This window comes from Dromiciops gliroides, chromosome 3, assembly GCF_019393635.1.
Source record: "Dromiciops gliroides isolate mDroGli1 chromosome 3, mDroGli1.pri, whole genome shotgun sequence".
In the NCBI taxonomy this organism is placed as follows: Eukaryota; Metazoa; Chordata; class Mammalia; order Microbiotheria; family Microbiotheriidae; genus Dromiciops; species Dromiciops gliroides.
In genome coordinates, this window is record NC_057863.1 from 334,581,714 (window position 1) to 334,606,241 (window position 24,528).

The 24,528-nt window shown below is 44.0% G+C and overlaps 1 protein-coding gene across 6 annotated transcripts in view; it reads right to left on the reverse strand.

Moving 5' to 3' along the window:
- The window catches only part of SEMA5B (semaphorin 5B), a 198,173-nt gene that overhangs the window by 49,360 nt on the left and 124,285 nt on the right, over positions 1 to 24,528 (reverse strand). For all 6 annotated transcript variants that reach the window (XM_043996519.1, XM_043996518.1, XM_043996520.1 and 3 more), the window contains 3 exons: positions 17,474 to 17,668; positions 4,699 to 4,798; positions 1,808 to 1,853 (listed from right to left, as the gene is read on the reverse strand). In XM_043996519.1, coding sequence (XP_043852454.1) covers positions 1,808 to 1,853; positions 4,699 to 4,798; positions 17,474 to 17,627 — 300 coding nt within the window. In that variant the 5' untranslated portion in view covers positions 17,628 to 17,668. The remainder of the gene's footprint in view (positions 1 to 1,807; positions 1,854 to 4,698; positions 4,799 to 17,473; positions 17,669 to 24,528) is intronic.

The following is a 24,528-nucleotide window of genomic DNA, read 5'->3' on the forward strand; positions in this document are numbered from 1 at the left end:
ACAACCCTGAGAGTTAGGTGCTATTATTATCAGGAGTAGTTAGGGGCAATACCACTATTAGGTCTGTATCCCAAAGAGATCACAAAAAAGGGAAAAGGACCCACATGTACAAAAATATTTATAGCAGCTCTCTTTGTGGTGGCAAAGAATTGGAAACTGAGGGAATGCCCATCAACTGGGGAATGGCTGAACAAGTTGTGGTATATGAATGTCATGGAATACTTTTGTGCTGTAAGAAATGATGAGCAGGCAGATTTCAGAAAAACCTGGAAGGACTTACAAGAATTGATGCTGAGTGAGATGAGCAGAACCAAGAGAACATTGTACACAGTATCAACAACATTTTGTGATAATCAGCTGTGATGGATTTGGCTCCTCCCAGCAATGCAATGATCCAAGACAATGCCAAGACTTATGGTGGAAAATGCTCTCCACATTCAGAAAAAGAACTATGGAGTCTGAATGCAGACCGAAGCACACTATTTTTACTTTTGTTGTTGCTTTTTTGTTATTGTTCTTGTTTATTTTTTCTTGTGTTTTTTTCTTTTTGTTCTGATTAATGTGGAAATATGTTTAACATGATATAACCTATGTCAAATTGCTTACTGGTTTTGGGAGTAGGGAGGGAAGGGAAGGTGGGTGAAAAATTTGGAACTCAAAAAATATCTTTACATGTATTTGAGAAAAATTAAAATAAATTATTATTTTTAAAGGAATAGCTAGGGGGCACTATAGATAGAGCACCAAGCTTGGAGTCAGGAAGAGTTCAAATATGACTTCAGTTATTTACTAGCTGTGTGACCTTAGGCGAGTCACTTAACATCTGTTTGCTTCAGTTTCCTCATCTGAAAAATGGGGCACCTACCTCATAGGGTTGTGATGAGGATCAACTGAGGTAATAATTATAAAGCACTTGGCATAGTACCTGGCACATAGTAGGTGCTATATAAATGTTAGCTTTTATTATTGTTGTTCTCTTCCCCGTTTTTTGTTGTTGCTTCAGTCATTTTCAGTTATTGACTCCTCATGACCCCATTTTGGGACTTTCTTGGCAAAGAAACTGGAGTGTTTTGCCATTTCCTTCTCTAGCTCATTTTACAGATAAGGAAACTGAGGCAAACAAGATGAAGGGACTTGCCCAGGGTCACAGAACTAGTAAGTGTCTGAGATTGGATTTGAACTCAGATATTCCTGACTCCAGGCCTGGTGCTTTTTCCAGTGAGCCACCAGTCACTTAGCCACTCCTTAGCATATTGTAGGAAGCAGAATAAGACCAGAGAAGATATTATTCCCATTTCTGTCAATCAATCAACAATTTATGAAACACCTATTACGTGGCAAAAAACTGGGGATATAAATACAAAAAACTCACAGTATCATATATTTAGACCTGGAAGGGACCTTAGAGGCCTTTGAGTCTAACCCCCTAATTTTATAGATGGGAAAACTGAGGCCAGAAAAGGTGAAGTGACTTCCCAGGGGTCTCACTGCTAATATGTCTAGGGCAGAATGTGAACTCAGGTCGTCTATACTCTACAACTCAGTGCTCTATCCACCTGTACCATTCCATAAATATTGGAACTAAGGTATAGCAAAGCAAAATGACTGACTCTCCAGGGGTTTTCCTGTTGCCTAGTTAAAGAAAGAAGCAAGGATTCCCATCTGCCAGCATTCCTTGTTCAATTTCGGGCATCTCCTTGACATCCCACCTTGTTTCTCCTGCTCTCAACCTTGATGCTGCAAGCAGAGAGCTCACACAAATTACTGGGAGGTACTGGGAGGTTTGGGCTGAAACAAGGAAGTGTACCTGAAGGAGAGAGACGTTGGTAAGGCTGAGTCTGAAGAGATAGTTCCTGTGGAAATAAGAGATGCAGAAATCAGAAGCCATACTCATTGAAAACCCCTTAAATAATGACCTACCTGGAGCTGACACATGTACTTCAGGCACATAACTAGCCAACCTTCAAGGAACAAGCTTAGTTTTAAAAATACATAGCCTTCTTGGGGCTGGGGGGGGGGGGTCAGGGAGGAGGGGAAAAAATCAAAAGTGCACAGCGGAGAACAAAAGAAAACCTAGAAGGAAGCACAGAAAAGCTGGGCTGCTTTGAAAACAATGTGTAGGATTTATTTCAACGGTTTTCGTGAAGTGGAAATCTATCATTTTATGTTCTGCTGTACATGGAAATGTCCTTTTTTATTCTTTTTTCATTTTGTATTTAAGTATTAACTTTAAAATGAATAAAAAAATAAAAATATATAGACCCAAAACTCAGAGTCCTGGAAAGGATGTATAAAGGTCAAATCAGACATCCCCACGCCTCTAGACAGGCTGGCCCAATTCCAGCAAGTCCCTGGCACATGGGGTGGGGAGGTCTCTCCTGGTTCAAAGGTTTAAAGCTGGCTGGAAGAGGGGACTCCTTAAGCAGTGGTAGAAATGAGGGTGAGGGGGGACTCTCAGAAACCTGTGGAATTCCAGGATTTCATGGGCTTTGAAGAACAACAGAGGCCTGGGGCTCAAAGGGGTCATCTCATCCAGCCTCCCGCCACTGGCTCAGACGGACAGAAGATGCTACTGGCCTTAAAGGGCTGCCTGGAAAAAAACAGCCCCAGGCAGCCTCTTTCCTGCAATGTCTCTCCTAGGGTCTCTGATAGAGGAGATTCCCAAGGAAGTCAATTCAGCTCCCACTCTGTCCTCCACACATCCCTCCCCCAAAGTGACAGAGGGAAACAATGTCACCTTTAATATTTTTTTTAAGTGGTGAGCTGGGAGCGTGCTACATGATCAATAAACTATAAAGGCTGAGCACGGGGACGAGGCTTAGTTAATGGCTAGGCCCGGCAATCCCATCCCAGCTCCCAAGAGGCGAATCTCTTGCTCTGGTGGAGGCCAAGGTGTCTTTCTTGGGCAATGGTCTGGGGCAACAGAGCCCTCTCACCAAGGCCACTCATAATCCAACCACCCCATAAGCAAAGGAAAAGAAGTCGAGGACATAGGCTGGAGAGAGCAAGAAGCAGAGATGTAACTAACAATTCTGGTAACTGAAGCAAGCAGCACAAAAGACTCCTTCAAATTAATATTTCAATGCAAATTCAGTTAGGGGCCAGGGGAGAAACCCTGGGGAGAAAATTTAGACCTTAAGACACAAAGCCGTGTTAGGGAAGTGACCTTGGAGACCTCAAGACTACTTTGGGGGAGGCCTCCACTGAAGAAGGGAACACAGTGTGTTGAGGCTGGGAGGAGGTCACCTGGGGTGAGGAGGTAGGGGAGGAGGAAGTGAGAAAGTGTACTAACGTGTAGTTGCTCATTTAAACTAATTATTAATGCTGAATAATGCTAAACTCGGTTCTTTCTATGTCTGGAAGGAATAGAAGTACTGTCAATATCTTCTAAATGTTGGTGTCCTGGGACAAAGCCCCAGCTACTCTACCCTGGTTCTGGTTCTAGCAGAAACTCAAATCAGGAGAGAAGTCCTATGGGAAGGTGAAGGGTGGAAGGGAGTAAGGAACACTAGCCAAGACAGGAAAATGATTTAAGGACCCTCTTAATTCTCCCAGGTCCCAAGGGGACCCAGGAGGCCATATCTGCTTGAAATTCTACCAACCAGAGACAGCACAATGCACTTTTTCAAGAATGACCACAATGGGTTTTCTCTCCTTTGGAAATGAAGGCAACACCACATACAAAGGGCTCCAATATGTAATATTCATATAATATTGGGAAAATCACTTAACAACTTTGATCCTCAGTTTCCTCATTAAGGAAACAATATATCAATATCAAATAGAATATCAATAAAGATAATGATACTTGCCTCTATAGATAACTGTGAAGAAAGTATTTTATAAGCCTTACTATCTTGCCTTTGAGGGCAGGGATACTCAAGCAAAATTGTCCCCTCATGCTTCCTATTCTTCGTTCCTTTCCCACCTTCTGAAGTCCTTATCCCTTGGCCTCAAGCATTCAGTAACTTCCTGTTGCTTTCTGGATACCCAAAGCCCAGGCCAGCTTCCTCCACACAGTGGTACCACTTTTTAAAACTGTTTTTCCCTTTGTTAAACCACCCTTTCCCCAATCAATCACAACTCTTATTCCCTCAGTTCTTGGCTAGAGGTCTGGTAGAAAGTGATATAATTAAAGTAATTCATACTAAGATATTAAGGACTGATGCCTTCCCTGATGGTATTTTGACAATTAAGGGAAGCCACTGTCAAAGGCTCTGACTTGTAGAATTTCAGGATATATGATTAAAGGAAAACACTCTAGAGTATGAAGGAGATATTTCTCAGTAGTGGGATCTTTCTGATCTTTCAATGTCTTGGGGAACACTAGTGGAAAGTGTACAAAGTAGCTTCTAGCTGGCAAGTTTTCCATTCCCCCTAGAAAGGGATAAAAGAGGAACAAGGGTATGACTTTTTCTTTTTTAGAAGATCCTTGGTTATCTATTGCCTGATTTTTTCAGACACCAAACTCTCATCTTGTATATAAACAGAATACACAGGGAAGAGTTTCTGAAGACTCTAGGAGGTGAGGCAGGAGAAGAAAATCCCTATGTTTTCACTTGTTTCCCTCCCCACGAATGAGTGACTAGGGCTGGAAATTCCCCGTGGGAATTTGCTTGTTTCATTCTGCCTCATTGGCTGCTCCAGATCCCATCCCACTCCTCTGGTGGGACCCGCCAAAGGGTCCTTTGATATTACCTGGCTCCCACGATGAGCTGGTTTCTGGAAGGATCTAGAGCAAGCTGGGAGAAATCTTGGACTCCAGGGTAGGTGAAGTTAGAGACCCACGGCTTCAGATCTGGGGATGGGGGATGGGGACAGGACAGAAAGAAAGAGAAACACCCAGTTACTGAGAGATACCCCATTCCCCAGCCCTGGAGCATCCAGACTGAACCTGTGTCAATCAGGAGAAAAAGAGTTAGGAAGAATCCTGGGATGGGCGTTGGGAGACCTTGGGGCCCTTAACTAGCCGTGTGGACTTGGGCAAATCAGTCTCCTGGGAGCTATGACATGGTAGGGTTGGGTAAGATGATCTCTGGAGATCCCCTTCAGCTCTACCATCCTGAGGAGTTCATAAAAGGTGCAGGGAGGAAAGCACAGAAAGAGAAATAGTGCTCTCTGGTTACATAGCCAGAGAGAGATCCCCCACCCCCACCCCATTTAGAGCCCCAAACTGGCTGAAATCATCCTGAGGTCCATCTCTGCATCCTACATTTAGAGCTACTAGGAAGAGTCCATTTATTTCAGCATCTTCTTGCCACAGATGAGCAAACAGAGGCCCCAGACAGGTGGTCTAGCATCACAGAGGTAGCAAGTGGGAGGCAGGATTTGAACTCGGAGACTCTGACGCCAAATCCAGCATTCTTACCACTCTACTGCTTTCTTCCTGCCTCCATGTAAGCCTGTCCCCAACTCCAAAGGTTTTACATGGATCCCGGTTGGAGGGGGAAGGGAATTTCACAGGTCTCGTTTGATGTTTGATTTAAAAAAAAAAATTAAGGCAGTCATCCACACAGGAAAGTACACTGAGCAGAGTTCCCTTCTCAAGCTTTGATTAGAAACAACCCATCATGTGTTCCCACCACCTGCTATCCAAGAGAAAGTCCTAAATCTATGTCCATGCATGCAGAGTCAAGGCTGGATGCCCAGGTACAAGTTAGCAGAATGTCTGCACCCAGGAATCCTAGAGGAAAAGGAATGCATATTTATAAAGCACTTAATATGTGCCAGGCACTGCGTTAAGTGCTTTACAAATATTATCTCATTTGATCTTCACAACAACCTTGAGAGGTAGGTGCTGATATTACTCTCATTTTACAGTTGAGGAAACTGAGGCAGACAGAGGTTAAAGTGATTTGCCCTGGGTCACACTACCAGTAGGTGCCTGAGGGTGGATTTGAGCGTGGGTCTTCCTGATTCCAGACCTAGCTCTCTATCCATTGCACCATCAGCTGCCTCTGGTGGAGAATCCTAAAATAAAGAATATAAGGACCGGATGGTGATTTTATTAATAGGGGCACCTCCTCTGCAATTTATAGTCTTAGTTACCTAGAGCATGAGAGGTTGTGACTTTCTCAGGGTGACACAGTGTGTCAAGGAGACTTGAACCTGGATCTCTCTATGCCATGCTGCCTCTCCCAGTTCCTAGAATACCTGTCAAAGATGCTAGGCAGCCACGGTGGCCTTGGGCTTCATTGACAGAAGTGGGTGTTCAGAGTGAACAAGATAATGGCCTTACTTTGCTCTTGTAATATCTCGTCTAGAATATTGCCTTCAGCTCCGAGAGACATATTTTAGGAAGTGCATTGACAAGCCAGAGCTGGGAAAACATCCAAGATGGTTAAAGAACCAATTCCACATCACACACCATATGAGGTTGGTTGTAGGAACTAGGGATGCTGAGACCAGAGAAGACTTGAGGGGCTGTGATAACTGCTACCAACGACCAGGCATTCACAGGATCATAGAGTTAGAACAGGACCCAACTCTGGAACCCATCTGGGCCAGCCTTCCCATGTTACAGACAAGAAAACAGAAGCACGGACAAAATAAATAGTCTGCCCAAGGTCACACAGTCAGAGAATACTGAACAGGGCTCTTCCATTGTGCTTTCCACGGTACCACCACGCTGAGTGTCACAGCAATGGTTAGGAGTTGTTTGGAGGAAGGTTTGACTCTCTACAAGGGAGCATTTCCTAACAATTAGAGCCACTCAAAAGTGCCATGAGCTGCCTTGGGCGGTAATGAGGTTCCCAATTACTCTGGATCTTCACTATTTTTTGGGGGTGGGGGTGGGGAATCGGGGTTAAGTGACTTGCCCAGGGTCACACAGCTAGTACGTGTTAAGTGTCTGAGGCCAGATTTGAACTCAGGTCCTCCTGGATCCAGGGTCAGTGCTCTATCCACTGTGCCATCTAGCTGCCCCTACTCTGGATCTTCAAATGGAGGCCATTTGTCAAGGATGTTATTGAGGGAATTCATTCTGATTGGGGCTGGATTAGTCTATAACCTCTAAGATTCTTTCCATCTCTGAGATTCTATGGAAACAGAATGAATCGAGGACAAAGGTTTCTTTCTAGCTTTAAATCCCCCAGTGTCAGAGAACCTGGGATTATACCCTGGTTGTCCCAGTCCAAGGTCACATGTGTAATTTGGGACAAGGTCACACCCTCTTTAATAAAGTGAGGTTGGGGTAGAGGGCTTCTTCTCCCTTCAGGCTTTAAAAATAGGACTATAATGACCGTTGGGAGAAAGGGACTTTCTCAGGGTCACGAAGGGGTAGAGGTCAGGGTTAAAGAGTTGGATACCACATATTATAACGCATTGCCCCATAATGCATTTGTGATCAGTTCAGCTGAGTATGAGTGGGCTGAGTGCGTGTGTTGATGGCAGAGAAGGGGGGTGGAAGGGGCGAGGGAGGGAGTGTCAGAGGAATCCAGAGGAAATAAATCATAGCTCATTATCCTTCCTCCAAGGAGTAAAGCAGCCCCTTATTTCTACACAACAAGCAAATACTTAAAAGCTCCCCCGAGGATGGGAGGTTTTGTGAGCTGGATGTTTTTCAAAAACTGTTCATGGTTAAAAAAAAAAAAATCCTGCAGCAAAATGAAGCATCCCCTCACATTGCTTCAGTCCCCAGCAGGCGACTCGTGGGCAGGGGCATCATGCCACCAGCCTAGGCTCATAGTGGACATTTCCAGGTAGGCCCATGAAGGCCAAAAGTGAGCTCATTCTCTGAGTTTAACACAGACACATTCTTCTAAAATCATAGGCATATACAAACCTACTTTTGAGGCTGAGCTCAGAACTCACCCCCTCCAAGAAGTTTTCTTTATTCTGCACACTATGCTGTTAAGTAGTTCTTAATGTGTTCTAGTCTATTTCCTATGGGAGTCTTCTACCTCATCCACTAGCTTGGGAATTCCCCAAGAGCAAGAATCAGATCCTTTTGCATCTTTCTATAGGGCTCTGCATATAGGGGTCATTGAGGACTTTGGCCAGTTGTGCCACAGGGTGGACTGAAGCTAGCTCAAATCAGCTCTGTGAGAGCCGATTGCTATATTTTGAGTGGGCACATTTTCACCTCAGAATTCAAAAAGTACTACAACTCAAGGCTCAGTAAATTGTTTTCTTGATTGTCTAGACTTTAGAAAGTGATGGAGAAAATGTTAATAATGAAAATTAAGCTTAAAAATGTGTCTAGGGGGGCAGCTAGGTGGCGCAGTGGATAGAGCACCAGCCCTGGAGTCAGGAGTACCTGAGTTCAAATCCGACCTCAGACACTTAACACTTACTAGCTGTGTGACCCTTGGGCAAGTCACTTAAACCCAACTGCCTCACTAAAAAAAAAAAAAATGTGTCTACGGGCAGCTAGGTGGTGCAGTGGATAAAGCACTGGCCCTGGATTCAGGAGGACCTGAGTTCAAATCCGGCCTCAGACACTTGATACTTACTAGCTGTGTGACCCTGGGCAAGTCGCTTAACCCCAATTGCCTCACCAAAAAAAAATGTGTCCAGTACATTTTTTTTTTCAGGAGAGCTGATTAATTATTTGCCAACGCAAGACTGGTTGTGTATGTGATAAGAAGGAAGATGGCAGCTTTCAGGAAATGGGAAATTGACTCTGGGGCTCAGTTTTTCCATCTGTAAAATGAAAAAAGTTGGACTCTAAGGTCTCTTCCAGCTCTGTGATTCTATGATCACTGGACCCAATTCATTTCCCTATTTCTAACTCCATTTGAGGGGGATAAAGGAGAAATGAGATAATAGAAGAGATAGAAGAGTGTTTTTCTCTTTTCAAGGTCACAGGTCTCCTTTCTTTGCTTGGGGGGAAATAATACTGCAGAGAAAGTAGAAAGTTGTCCTAACTTCTCTCTAACCCAAATTTCACAAGCACTCCCCATTTCCACCTCTACCTCCACTGTTGTTGTTTGTCCTTCATTCCGGAAGAGGACCATGATATCAAGAGGTAATATTGTGACTTGCAGTGAACTGGATTAAAGTGAGGAAGGGCTACGCAAAATCACCAATCTCACTCTCTCCTCCAGGGCCATCTGGGTCCAGTGGCAAGATAAAGATCAGGATGACTAGAGATGGCCATGGATGTTTGGGGCAACTGGGGTTAAGTAACTTGCCAAGGTCACATAGCTAAGTAAGCGTCAAGTGTCTGAGGCTGAATTTGAACTCATGTCCTCCTGACTCTAGGGCCAGTACTCTATCCACTGTACCACCTAGCTGGCCCTCTGTCCCCACTATTTCTAGAAGAAAGACAGTCTGATCAAGGATTGGATTCCTTTAAATCTTGAAAATCTTGGAAAACTTCCTTTAGATTAAAAAAAAAATTTTGGAGGCAATTGAGATTAAGTGATTTGCCCAGGGTCACACAGCTAGTAAGTGTCTAAGGCTATATTTGAACTCAGGTCCTCCAGACTCGAGGGCTGGTGCTCTATCTTCTGTACCCCATAGCTGCCCCTTTAATCTATTTAAAAACATTTTAAATCTTCCTTTAAGTTTAAAAATAAAGACACATGGGTATAGAAAAAAGCTGTTGTTTTTGTGTTTTGTGTTGTTGTTGTTGTTGTTTTAAACCAAGCATGTTCCAAAACCACGTACAGAAGAACCTTTGGAACTAATGAGAAAAGTTCCATTCTAGGTGACTGATTTCAATGATAGCCAATTCTCAATTATCCACTTTGTGGATTACTCACCCCAGATACTTAATTGCAGACTGGCTTTTACTTCACACCTAGGATGGCAGCAAGATGTTGTAGAAAGAGCATTAGGGAGGGCAGCTAGGTGGCTCAGTGGATAAAGCACCGGCCCTGGATTCAGGAGGACCTGAGTTCAAATGTGACCTCAGACACTTGACACTTACTCGCTGTGTGACCCTGGGCAGGTCACTTAACCCCCATTGCCCCACAAAAAAAAAAAAAAGAAAAGGAAAGGAAAAGAAAGAAATTTGGAGTTAGAGTATGACTGTAAATCCAAGCTCTGCTGTGAATTACCTCTGTGACCTTGACAAGGCATTTATTCTCTCTTGGCCTCAGTTTCTTCATCTGTAAAAATAGAGCTGGAAGTCCCTTCCAAGTCTCTCTAAGATCCTAAGGTATCCTTGTTGCTAATAGTAATAATAGGAAGAAGGAAGAAGAAGAAAAAGAAGAAGTAATGTGAAATCTAAAGAATTTTTATAGGATCATAACTGTATGAGCTGAAAGAGACCTCAGAGCAGGGGTATGCTGGTAAATGTTTAACAACTGGCTTTCTGGTGGGAAAAGACGGCAATCAGCAAAACAGTAAATCAAGCCCTGATTTGTAGCACTTTCCAATATCTGAAAAATGTAACAATGAGCTCTCATTAGCGTGTATGAGCTGGCTCAAGCACACCTTTGCCCGGTGACCATCTAGTCCAACTTCCTCATTTTACTGATGAGGAAACTGAGACCCATGAAGGTTAAGTGACTCCCCTAAGGTCCCAAAACTGGTAATCATCAGAGGCAGAATTTGAATCCAGGTCTTTCCACTCCAGAGCCCGATGCTATTTCCACTGTACCATCGAAGTGCTGCCTCCCCAAATCCCAACATTACAAAACCGCTAAGCAGCCACATTACCCAAAATATTCACCTCCGACTCCCAGACTGTGCTACAAGTGCTCTCTAAAAATCATTAAAAGACGGGGATGGGAAAGGGGGAAAGGAGGCCAAGTAACTCAAAGTCAAAGCTTTTGAAGCTGTTGCCCATAGAAAAATCTATCAGAAACGAAAATCAAACATCTGAGGCGCTCCTGTGAATCCGTGGGAAACGAAGAGTGATTTACAGCAGCGGCTCAGGAACACACGGGTGGCAGCGACTTTAAGGTAATCAATCAACCGCCAAGCATTTATCGAGCCCTGTTACGTGCGCTCGTCCATTCTCTGTCTTCTCTGTCGTGGGGAGGTAAGATGAGAGATGGACAGCCGGGAGGCTGCCTTGCTACTGCTGAAATAAAGGCAATGTCCGCTGAATGAATGACAAATGCATTTATTAAGTACTTGCTAGGTGCCAAGTCTTGGGCAGGTCTGTGGCGACATAGTGCAGAGTGCCGGGCCTGGAGTCAGGAAGATTCATCTTTCTGAGTTCAAATCTAGCCTCAGACACTTACTGGTTGTGTGACCCTGAACCCTGTTTGCCTCAGTTTTCTCATCTGTAAATGAGCCGGAGAAGGAAATAACCATTCTAGGGATAAAAATAGAAAGGAAAAAAAAGGAAGATAATCCCTGCTCTCATAGAATTCACATTCTAGTTGGAGGAAATTATTAATAATCAAAGTTTCAAGCTGACAATGAACTGGGAATCTGGGCAGGGGGTCTCTCCTGTTTGGGAGGATTAGAAAGAAAAAGTGGGAGTTACATTCCTACATGTCGTCATTAAATCACATGTTTTACTGACCTAGTAGATTGTAAGCTTCTTGAGGACAAGCTGTTTTGCTGTCTCTTTTAACCCAATGCGGAGCATCTAGGTGGTACAGTGGATAGAGCAGTGACCCTGGAGTCAAGAGGACTTGGGTTCAAATCCCACCTCAGACACACTAGCTGTGTGACCCTGGGCAAGTCACTTAGCTCCATTGCCTTAAATATCCAGTGCCATCTCCACTCATCCTGATATATATCTTGCCATTGGACCCAGATGGCTGTGGAGAAGAGTGAGTCTGGTGACCTTCCACAGCCCTCCCTCACTTAAAGTCAATTCAGTGCAAATCATGGTACCCTTGAGAACGAAGGACAAACAACAACAATCCCCAGTGCATTAGCACAAACCTTGTTGAGACAGTTTGCATTGGAACAAAAAACAAAAACAAGGACTTCTTTGCCTTGGGTAGAAGAACCTTTGAAGGGGATTTATGGGAAAATTCATACAAAGATTTAACAGGATGAGAAGGTATGGAGGGATTATGTGGTGAAGAGATGCCTATCACTTGCACAGAATCCTCCTCAATACTGTGGAAGAGTCCAAGGAACTAGACACCTCCTGTATGCCTGCTCTCCAGAAGCTTACAGTCTATTTACAGGGACTAAGACTAAAAGACCTAGGGAAAAGGCGTATAAATAAGTGCTAAATTGTGTGACTAGGCCACTAAATTCCTCAGAAGTTTAGAAAAAAGCAGGGATCGATAACATCAATTGAATGCCTCCCATAATTGAGAGCTACTGTCCGGGACTGCTTTATTATACCCTGAAGGAGGATGCAATAACAGACCTGGTAGGGGGTAAGTGTATTCCCTCCTTCCTTGACTTCAGGGGCATTACAGCCTCTCGATTCCCCTCCAATGTCTCTCTCTGCGGGTGTCTCCTCTTCCTTATCCCTTAAAGGTGCATATTCCTCAAGTGTCTGCTCTGGGTTCCCTTCTTTTTTTTTTTTTTATAATTTTCTCATTTACACTTATGGCTTTAACTACAAGCTCTATTATGCAAATGACTCCCAAGTCTCTTTCTTCAGCTCTGACCCCTCCCTCTCCCATTCTACAGATCAGCATCTCCAACTACCTACCAGACGTCTTTATCTGGACGAGCTTTATCTGGATGTTCTGCTGACACCTCAAACTCAGCATGTTCCAAGCCGAGTTAATTATCTTTTCCCCGAATTCTGACTTCTGTGTGTGGCACAACCATTCACCCCGTCTCTCACATTCTGGGATTATTTTTTCTTCTTTCCTCTTCTTCATTTCTCATATCCTACCAGTTGCCAAGTCATTAACTCTGTCTCTGCAGTATCTTGTACATCTTTTCCCTCCTGTCCCCACTTATCGGCACCATAGACCAGGCTCTAAAGACCACTTATTTGGATCAGTATGGTAGCCTCCTACTAGATCTTTCTGCTTCTTTCCATTCTCTCCCTGACCCCCTCCAATCTAGCCTTCATACCACATTCAGACCATAGTATGAATCTTCTTTATTCATAAGAATGGTCATGGGGCAGCTAGGTGGTGCAATGGATAGAGTACTGGCTCTGGAGTCAGGGCGACCTGAGTTCAAATCCCAGCCTCAAACATTTGACACTTACTAGCTGTGTGACCCTGAGCAAGTCACTTAACCCTGATGCCCCACCAAAACAAAACAAAACAAAACGATGGTCAGGTCACCACTCAAAACCCTCAGATGCCTCCCTATTCCCCATGGGATAAGATTCATACTCTTCAAAGATGAAAAGCCCATTTAGTGTTTTGTTGTTGAGTCATTTTAGTTATGTCCTACTCTTTGTGATCCCATTTGGGGTTTTCTTGGCAAAGATACTGAAGTGGTTTGCCATTTCCTTCTCCAGCTCATTTTGTAGATGAGAAACTGAGGCAAACAGTTAAGGTTAAGTGACTTGTTCAGGGTCACACAGCTACTAAGTGTCTGGGGCTAGATTTGAACTCAGGTCTTCCTGACTCCAGGCTAGCACTCTATCCACTGGACCACTTAGCTGCCCAATCATACTCCTAGACAGTGAATATTTGAAGTATAATAAACAGATGTAATTCTAGCCCAAAATCTCTCTTGAAGGTCGAAGAGCAGATTAATAAACAAATGAACGAATAAATAAATGGATGAATGGATCAATCAGTCAATATATAAGCTCACAGCCACAGCTTTTCCTTTTTTCATATCAGTCTCCCCCCAGGTATGACTCTAAATTCTTATACAAGCTGTTCTGCTTTACACACAGATAAAGTGTTTTCAAAATACCATCTAAATGTTGTCCATTATTGATTATATACCCCGCAAGGAGTAATCACGAGGGAGCTAAGCGGTTCTTCAAATACCACTCACCATCATCTCCTTTCTCTGTACCTTTGCATTGGCAAATACTCTTCCTCACCTCCACCTTAGGGATCTTTGGCCTTCTTCAATATTTAGCTCAGATACCATCTTCAGGAAGAAACCTCTCCTGTCCCTCTTCCTACCCTACCTCTCTGCCTTCCCCTCTCTGAGGGAGGGAGGGCACATCTATTCCGAACCTTGTATGCAACCAATTATTTACATGTTGTCTCCTCCACTGAGTTCCTTTAAGTCACGGGGATCTGCTTAGCATAATGTTTAGTAAATAGTAGGTGCTTAATAAATGCTTGCTGACATTGATTGATTTAATTTGGACAGTCCAGGTTATAGTTAAAGGATTAAGGAACAAGTTTCAGGGTTCAGAATGAGGTGGGGTGGAGGAGTATAGGGATGTCTAATTCTGCCTAGCACCTTTTCCTGAAGTCTCTAAATGGGTAACCCGGATTCTTGAGAGCAATGGTGAACCCCAGATTCTTACCTAGAGGAAATATTTCCATTATGAGTCGACACTTTGGAACCACAGACCACAAGGCCCTCAGTCCTAGAGAGGTTTTAACTAATCAGACAGGTCTCCCCACTCGGCCTCCCTCCCTCTCCACCCCCCCCCCCTTTCTGTTCCCTCCAGTGACAGCCGCAATCTGCTCGGTGGAGCAATTAGAAATCAGAGGGTGTCTGCACATTTTGTAGGCTTAAGGACATTGCTAATTTACTTTAATCCACTTAAGCCTTCAAAGCCCCAGGGCCCCAGCTCAAACAAGACAGCACAGAGAAGACAGCTGCAAAGCTTCCTCCCGGAGACAGTGGATCCCACAGTTGGGAATTCCCTCCCCCCAACTCAGCCTCACCCCCTGCCAATCTTCTGGCAGCGGGAATCTCAAATCTATCCCCCACCCCCACCCCCATCTGTCCCATCCTCTCCAGTAATCCACCCATGGGACCTTAACTCTACTCTCCCTTTCCCCCAGCCCACCTCCTCCGGGAAGCCTAGCCTGATTGACTCATCCATGCTTCTCCAAGGAGATCAGGCATTTGGTTAATACTGTTCATTTGTGCTTTTATACTACTTTCTGAGCTTCCTTCAGAGGGTTTTCCCTGCTCCTGTATTATGTTTCCCATAGAGTCTGAGTTGTAAGGGACTTCAGAGAGCATCTTGTGCTTCTGGTACAGTATTCTATTCTATCACAATGCAGCAGGGGTGGTGGTAGCGGCCGCGACTATGGTAGTGGTAGTAGTCCTCGTTGTCTTTATTGTCATTGTCATCATAATAGTAGTAATATAGTAGCTAATATTTATATAGTGCTTTAAGATTTGCCACTGGATTCTCACAGAGACCCTGAGAGCTAGGGGCTATTGTTATTCCCATTTTCCCAAATAAGGAGACTGAGGCAGACAGCTGTCAAGTGGCGTGCCTAGGGTCACAGGGCTGAGGCTAAATTTGACCTGGCCATCCAGACTCCAGGCCCAACCCTCCATCCGTATAGCTGGCAAGTGCTCATCCATATTCCAAAGAAAGAACTCCAAAGATGGAAAAATGGAGCCTGTTTGGGGATAGCTCTAATGTTCAGAAAGCTTTTTGTTGAATAATGGCTAGAATGCTGTCTGGAAGACCTGGGTTAGAATCTTACTTCAGCTGCCTACTAGCTGTGTGACTAGGCCACAACCTCCTCAGGTCTCAACTTCCTTATCTGCAACAGGATGGGGTTGTATCTGGTGACCTCTAAGATCTCCTCTCATTGTAAATCTGCCATCTTGGAATTCTGGAATTCTGAACTGAAATCTGCCTCTGCAGTTTCTACCCATTAGCCCTGGTTCTGAGGTCTGGGGCTAGACAGACAGAGTCTAAACTTTGTTCTCGGTGACTGAGGACTGTGGACACATCCTTCTCTAGATGAAACATGCTCCCTTCCTTCACCCATTTCTCGACTGGCACGGACTCAAAGACCTTCATCATCTTGGCTGCCCTCCTCCAGACACCCTTTGGTTTATCAAGCTTTTAAGAAAGACATTGGGCCTTCCTAAAATGTAGGCCCTGGAATCGAACACTGTCCTCCAGATGGGGCCAAGTATAATAGGATTATTCCTCCCCTCATCCAGGACAAGATGTCTAGCGATGCCATTTAAGATAAAGTTGGGGGCGGGGCGGTCCTGCAACATCCTGGGGTTGAGTCACATTGAATTTACAATCTCCTAAAATCCTCAAGTCTTCTTTGCAGTAATTGGATATAAAAATGTCCAGGCATGCTTCCCCCATCCTGTATTGGTGTGTTTGACTTTTTAAAAAAGATACATTTTTCTACAGGATCCCTTCTTTCTAGCCTGACAGGATTGTTGGGGATCCTGCCTGTCATTCAAAGCATCAGTGTTCCCTCTCGGTTTTGTTGCACCCAAAGATCTGAGAAGTGCATCATTGATGCCTTCATCCACGCGACTGGTCAAAATGTCCAGAAGAACCAGACAGAGAAGGTTTCTGAACCAGCCCAGGAGCCATGCAAGGAGGCTCCCACAGGGACTGGGGGACAGACCTCGGGAGGAAGGACTGATTGTATCTGCCTTCGTCCAATCTCCTTTCCCTGGAGGCTGCCATCACTGTAATGAGCACAGACCGCTGATTCCCAGTGACCTCTGAGGACTATTAAAATGAGTGAGTCATTATTACGGAGACCATGCGTGTTCCTTCCTTCCCTCAGCCTCTCTCAGAGATGATTTCCACAGATTCATTCTCATCGAGGGAGAGTCCCAAGGGTCTCCTTCCTCCCTCCTCCACTTACTCATTAGAGAAGAGGCCTGGAAAGATCATTTGATTCATCTCTCAGCTTCTGAGAAGAACTGAATCGAAAGTAACCTGATTAGGGGCAGCTAGGTGTCGAAGTAGATAGAGCATCGGCCCTGGATTCAGGAGGACCTGAGTTCAAATCCGGCCTCAGACACTTAACACTTACTAGCTGTGTGACCTTGGGCAAGTCACTTAACCCCAATTGCCTCACCAAAAAAAAGAAAAAAAAGAGTGGAAGGAAAGACCAAACCAAAAAAAAAAAAGATCAGACAAAAAAAAGTAACCCGATTAATCAATCAACCAATATGCATTTATTAATCTCCTACTAAGTGCAAGGCACATAGAGACAGAATAGGGAATAGGGGACAGAGACTGGACCCATGATCTCATTGATACAGGGAACTCTCTCTACCAATACAGGTCACCACCTTCTCTACAACTTATACTGTTAAGAGAGTTGCCTGAGCACCCAAAGAGAGGTGAAGTGATTTCACCAGGATCCCACAAACAGTATTTGACTTGAACCCAAGTTTGCCTAGCTTTGGGGTATCCAGCTCCTCAGTACACAGCTCCTCATCCATGATGGCCTGCTTGGAGTCATATTTTATGCATTCCCCTCTCTATCCACTGTGCCAGTGACTATGGATGCAAAGATAAAAATGAAACAGATTCTGCCCAGCAGATTGATGATGATCCCCCCCCCACACACACACACACTTTAAAAAAAATGAGGCCACCCCATTAAAGTATATTCCCAAGTGATTTGTTACAAGGTCTTATAGCGCCAATAGTAGGAAATTGTTCATGAAATCAAACTTCAGTGTCGCCCAGCACAGCTGATGATGACAAATAGGGTTCCAGTGAGCTGAGGAAGGAGGGATGGAGACGGGGAGGGGAGGCACTTACCTTCAAAAGCTATGGTGGGGTGCTCCCTCAGGGTGCACAACTGTTGCTCATTGCTGGGGGCATCAGACACATTGTGGGAAGTAGACAGGTGCAATGCAAGCAGGATGAGGCCTGACAAGGACAAGGTGATGGCCAGGGGTCTGGGGAAGACCATGTTGGATGCTCTAGCTGCCAGCCTCAGCCTGGGGAGAATGCCTGTAACACAGAATACTCCATCTCATGGTCTGCTCCCATTATCACCCCCTCTGCCCAGCTGACCCTCGGTTCTACCAGTGGTTCTACCATTCTCCCTGCCCCAAAAGCCTAGAAACATTGATGTCAGAGCCATGACTTCAGTGAGGCATTCAGAGGCATTGCCTCATTGGAGGATGCCCCAGGCCCGTGGAGAAGTGTCCTTGTCCCCACCCCAAACCACAATAACTTAGACCATAATGATTTCTCGTTTCCCATTGGTACCAATCACCTCATCCATGAAAGCTCAGCTCGGAGTCATATTTGAGGGATTCCCCTCTCAGCCACCACATCCAAATCTCACTGATTTGGGGGCTTAGCATCTCTTGAATTTTCTCCATTCATGTTGCTACCATCCTAATCGGGGCCTTCATCGCCCCAAATCTAGATCATTTCAGTAGCCTTTGTTTGGTCTCCTGGTTTTAGTCTTTCTCTGCCCAGCATCCAACAGCAAATTAACTTTCCTAATTGTCAAGGACACTGGGTGCTCACTTGTTTCTAAGATTTTACATAATCTCGCTGGGGAGAGAGCAGGGAGAGTTATATTTAGAAATGCTGATCACATAAAAACAAAATAAATTAATGATTTTTAAAAGCGATAGTCCCATCCTTCAGAGAAAATCTGCCCAACTCACTGGGATCCTCTGAAGAAAGCGATTTGACAGCTGACATGATCACTATATACAAGTTCCCTGAACCTCAGTTTCATCGTCTATAAAATGGGATTAAAAGTAAATTCAAAAAGCCAGTGAACGAGAAAGCCAAACACTTTATCTACTCTTACCTACTGTTATCATCCTTCCTTCCACCATGGAGACAGCATGGTACAGATAAGGAGACTGACTGACACCAGGGAGCTTAAGCATGTGCATTGTCATAAGCATCAGAGCCAGCATCAGCTCATCGCTGTGCCTCCTGCCCTGAGCCCTTCATTCCCCCTCTGTCTCAGGTGCAGAGGCATTCTTTAAAAGCTCATTTTCCTGTAGCATGTTAAAGTTTACAAATCCCTGCCTTCCCAACAAACCCCTTTAGATAGAAGATGTGTGCCTGCACGTGTTCCCATTGCATCCATTTTACAGATGACCCAACAGAGGCTCTGAGAGATAAAAGGGATTTGCTCAGGGTCAGACAACTGGTTAGTGACCTATAGCTAGGACTCAAACCCAGGTTCCCTACCACACTGACCAAGAAAGGAGAGCCTGGGGCGGGGGAGGGAAGGGGAGAAGAGTAAGAGGGGAGGTGAGCCTGAGGGTGATGATGTCTTTGCATTTTGACATTCAGTGAATGGTATACAAATCGTACACAAAATTGGACACAGAAAAAACATGTTCTCAGGCCAAAGCTGGGGTGCATCACGAACACACATACACATATTCACACAGACACAGACGCGTACACATACACTATATGCAGAAAGCACATTTCTCCCTCTTCCACTGTTCCCAGACTCCCCTCCCCCCGAGCTTCTTCCCCGCCCCCAGGAACGTGTCTGGCGGGAGCCAGAGGACTCTCCCTTTTCCCCTCCAGGCCCGGAGGTACCCGGGGGAGGCGTCCCACCCCTCGCACCTCTCTCTCTCCCTTGAGGCTTGCATGCAAATGTGTCTTCCAAGGCCTTCTTGCTTTTTGGTTGATTTCACTGCCTCCAGCTGGGGGCACTAGGTCAGGAAAACCCAAGTTCCAATCCTGCCCCAGACACTTAGTAGCTGTGTGACCCTGGACAAGTCATTTAACTTCTGTCTGCCTCAGTTTCTTCATCTAAAAAAATGGGGATAATCATAGCATCTACCTCCCAAGGTTGTTACGAGAATCAAATAAAATAATATCTGTAGAGCATTATTTATTTTATTTTCTATTATCTTATATTCAATACTATATTAATATATTATTAACAAATATTAAATAATTATTATAATCAGTATAATGTTTACATATAACTTACATTTAAATTATATGGAATTATATAATTCTAGATATAATTATATTTAGATAATTTAGGTATAATTATTGCATAAATATGATAATACAGGTATACTAATATCATAATATTATGTCAAATATATTATAAATTATACAAATACCTATGCATAAAATAAATTAACATATTAATAACTTATTAATATTATAATATAGGGTATTGTACGATTATACTATTTTTGTTTGTTTTTTGGTGAGGCAACTGGGGTTAAGTGACTTGCCCAGGGTCACACAGCTAGTAAGTAATTTGAACTCAGGTCCTCCTGAACCCAGGGCTGGTGCTCTATCCACTTCACCACCTAGCTGCCCCACAATTATACTATTGATGTGCTATCTTCTTCCATTAGAATGTCAGATCCTTGAGTGCAGGGACTGTCTTTTTGCTTCTTGTATTCCCAGCTCCCAGCACAATATCTGGCATAGTAAACAGTAAATGCCTGTTGATTTTACTTTCCCAGCATCACACTACACTGCCTCCAAAAGAGTTAAAGAGTTGATAAAACAACTTGCATTTGGCTTTCATACCCATTAACTCTTTTAACCCTCCAATAGCCTCCAATAGGTAAGTTCCCCTAAGTTTCCTTAATTAGGAGCTGAGGTTCAGGGTGCAGATTGAAGATTTTTTTTTTCACTTTTAAAATTTTCTGCTTTTTAAAATTTCCATTTTTTGGCAAAATGACTAATATGGAAATACATTTTGCATTACTTTACATGGATAATAGGTATCTTACGGCTTGCCCTTTCGATGGGTGGGGGAAGGGCATGAGGGAGAGCATTAGGAACTGGAAAAATGTTTTTGAAGGAATTGAAGTTATTAGAGGTTAATTGTCTCACCAAAGATCCCATAGCTACTAAGTGGGAGATGCAGGTTTTCTGATTCCAAGTCTACTATCAGACTATCCCAGATGGGGTATCCCTCCTCCCAACCCTTCCCCTCCTCCCCCCCACCCCAGACACACACACGCTTCATGCCCAGTTGCCTTTTTCTGTGAATGTGCCAGTGACAAAAAAATGAATGGGAACCCCTAGCCAAATGAAGCAATCCAACTGCTGGCTCCTGTGTATGGCTTCCCCATTACTTGAAAAGCTTCGGTCTAGCACCAAGACCTCAGCTTTCCTTCTGCAGCACATTCTGAGAGCTAGGCTACACGCAGGCTCATCCCTGTGTCCCATAGTCTGTCCCAGGGATCCCCCAGGGCCTGACATTGAAGAGTAGAAATTTAATTCGTGACCAGGAAGATGAGCAGGGCTTAAGAGCTTAACAGGGCACTAGATACTATCACCCCGGAAGCAAAATATTTTGATTTTTGCCATGTTGAGAGTTAGGGGTCAACGGGTAGAGCAAATCCCTTGGACAGGAAAAGATAGAACTATCTAACCTCTGGAGGAGAAATGGATTCCCTGTCTTTTTTTTTTTTTTTTGGCAGGGCAATGAGGGTTAAGTGACTTACCCAAGGTCACACAGCTAGTAAGTGTCAGGTGTCAAGGCTGGATTTGAACTCAGGTCCTCCTGAATCCAAGGCCAGTGCTTTATCCACTGCAGCCACCTAGCTGCCCCCCCCCTCCTTCTAATGGCTAGGAGAAAGCAGTGGGGTTTGTGCCCAGGGACTATAACACGTTTCAGGCAGGGAGGAAACTGCTTGGTGTAAGCCTCTGAAAACTCTATCTGGTGGTCTGGGAGCTTGGAGATTATTGGACCTAGGGATTATTGAACCCTGAGTTGCAATCTGGTGACATTCCTCAAATGACACCATATATCTTAATCTTGCCAGCAGCCTCCGTGAGACGGTCAGCCCAGATCCCCAGTGAATGACCATGCTTGGATAGAATAACTAGACCTGGGGCCAGAGAGACCTGGGTTTGAATCTTGCTTCAGATACTTACAGGCTATGTCATCTGGGGCAAGTCACTTCACCTTTTGGGGTCTTGGGATGCTTATGTGTAAAATGAGGACATTGGATTCCATGACTTCCAAGGTCCCTTCCAGCTCAAGTGATCATGTGAAGGTCAAATAGACAACTTCCTGGTCAGGGGCTAAGTAATTCTCAAGGTGTTAAAAGATTAATTTGGGCCAGGAAAGATTCACATATCTTAGATCCTAGCTCCTTGCCTTCCACATAGACAGTACTCTGCAACAGTCATGATGGCTGTTATTTATATAGTGCTTTAAGGCATGTAAAGCACTTTATATACATGAACTCATTTGAATCTCACAACCCTATTGCTATTATGCAATTATGCAACTGTGCTATTATCATGACCATTTTACAGATGAGGAAACAGGCTAAGAGAGATAAAAGTGCTTTGCCCATAGTTACATAGTTAAGTTTCTGAGGCAGGATTTGAACTCATGGAAAGGCGAAACAATTTCCTGATCAGGGATGGTGGAATGCTCAATGTCCAAGATGTTAAAGATTGGGCTGGGCCAAGAAAAACCCAAGTATCCTGGATCCTAGCTTGTCACCTCACTCATGAAAAGTACTCTGCAATAATGATAATCAACAATGTTAATAATGATATTGTCGGGGCAGCTAGGTGGCGCAGTGGATAGAGCACCAGCCCTGGAGTCAGGAGGACCTGAGTTCAAATCCAGCTTCAGACACTTAACACTTACTAGCTGTGTGACCCTGGGCAAGTCACTTAACTCCAATGGCCTCACTTAAAACAAAACAAAAAAAACCAAAAAACCAAAAAACAAAATAATGATATTGTCACTTATATAATGCTTTAAGGTTTGTAAAAATCCAACACACTATCCACCAGCCTCATCTTGATGCCTAAAGAAACTAGGAACAGAGGCTGAACCCCCAACCAGTCCAGCTACCCAGATCCTAACCAGATTTCTAGGCTTGAAGACAATACACATCGAGAAAATGGAAGCAGCCCCTTTGTTTTTCTCTCATTAAGGAAATTTCCTTGGAAATGTGTCTAGGACAAATGGTAGTGGCGACTGAGAGGCTGAGACTGAGTAGGTGACCAAGGGTTAAAAGGAGTAACTGGTGGAAACCCACGTGAAATGGTCAAAGCAGAGACGGAGGGCTAAGTCTGGGTTTGCAGGTCAAATAGATTTTCAACTCCCTTCCCAATTTATATCACATATAGTATGGAATATGCTTTCTTGCTCATGAAAAGGGGATAATTGATCTGTATGGCTGTGCCTATGAGGTTCTGTGAGAAATCAAAAAAGAGAAGCCCAGCCTCACAACATTTGAAACTTGGAAGGGACATCGCTGGCCATCACATCCAACGAAAGAGTGTAAAATGTTCCACAAGGGCCTATCCAGACTCAGCATAGAGCCCCCCAAGGAGGGAAAACCCTAAGACAAACCATTCTACTTCTAGACAACTCTACTTGTCATGAAGCTCTATATCAAGTTTAAATTTGCTTCATTAAAATGGGAGGAAACTGGGGCAGCTAGGTGGCACAGTGGATAGAGCACCGACCCTGGATTCAGGAGGACCTGAGTTCAAATCCAACCTCAGACACTTGACACTAGCTGTGTGACCCTGGGCAAGTCACTTAACCCCAATTGCCTCACTAAAAAATAAAAAAAAAATTAAAAAAATTTTTAAAAAAGGGAGGAAACTGGGGCTGCTAGGTGGCATAGTGGATAAAAGCACCAGCCCTGGATTCAGGAGGACCTGAGTTCAAATCCAACCTCAGACACTTGACACTAGCTGTGTGACCCTGGGCAAGTCACTTAACCCCCACTGCCTCACCACCCCCCCCCAAAAAAGGGAAGGAAACCCATTATCCTTGGTTCTGCCCTCGGGGCCAACCAGGATAAGCCTATTTCCTCTTCCATAAAACAACCTTCCCAATACTTGAAGGCAGTCATCATGTTTCTCCTGAGCCCTCTCTCTAATCTAGTTCCTTGAGCCAATCTTCATATAATGTGGACTTTTGCCATCTTGGTTTCCCTCCTCTAGATACTTCCCAGTTTATTATGGGTAGCAAGGTGACTCAGTAGATAAAGTGCTGGGCTTGGAGTCAGGCTTGGACTCAGTTCAAATTTGACCTCAGTCACTAGCTATGGGACTGTGGGCAAGCCATTTAATTTGTTTGCCTTGGTTTTCTTATCTGTAAAATGGGGGTAATAATAACACATCCCTTCCAGGGTTGTTGTGAAGATCAAATGAGATAATATTTGTAGAAGTGCTTAGCATAAATAAGAAATTATGAGCAGAAAAACCTGGAAAGACTTGTGGGAACTGATGCAAAATGAAATGAGCAGAACCAGGGGAACATTGTACACAGTAACAGCAATATTGTACAATGAACAACTATGACTGACTTAGCTATTCTCAGCAATACAATGATCCAAGATAATTCTGAAGGACTTGATGAAAAATGTTCTCCATCTCCAGAGAAAGAACTGGTGGAATCTAAATGCATATTGAAGCATCCTTTTAAAACTTTATTATTGGGGCAGCTAGGTGGCGCAGTGGATAGAGCACCGGCCCTGGAGTCAGGAGTACCTGAGTTCAAATCCGGCCTCAGACACTTAACACTTTACTAGCTGTGTGACCCTGGGCAAGTCACTTAACCCCAATTGCCTCACTAAAACAAACAAACAAAAAAAACCCCTTTATTATTCTTGGGTTGGTTTGTTTGTTTTGTCTGTGTTTTCTTTTGCAAATCTGGCTAATATGGAAATGTTTTCATGCCTGCATATGTATAATCTATATCAAAGTGCTTGCCTTCTTGAGGGGAGGAAGAGAAGGAGAAAATTTGGAACCCCAATTTTTTTAAATGAATGTTAAACATTTTTGTTTATATGTAACTGATAAAAAAAAAGAAATGTAAAAAAAGTGCCATGTCAAGGAACAGGTGTTTAGCACAGTACCTG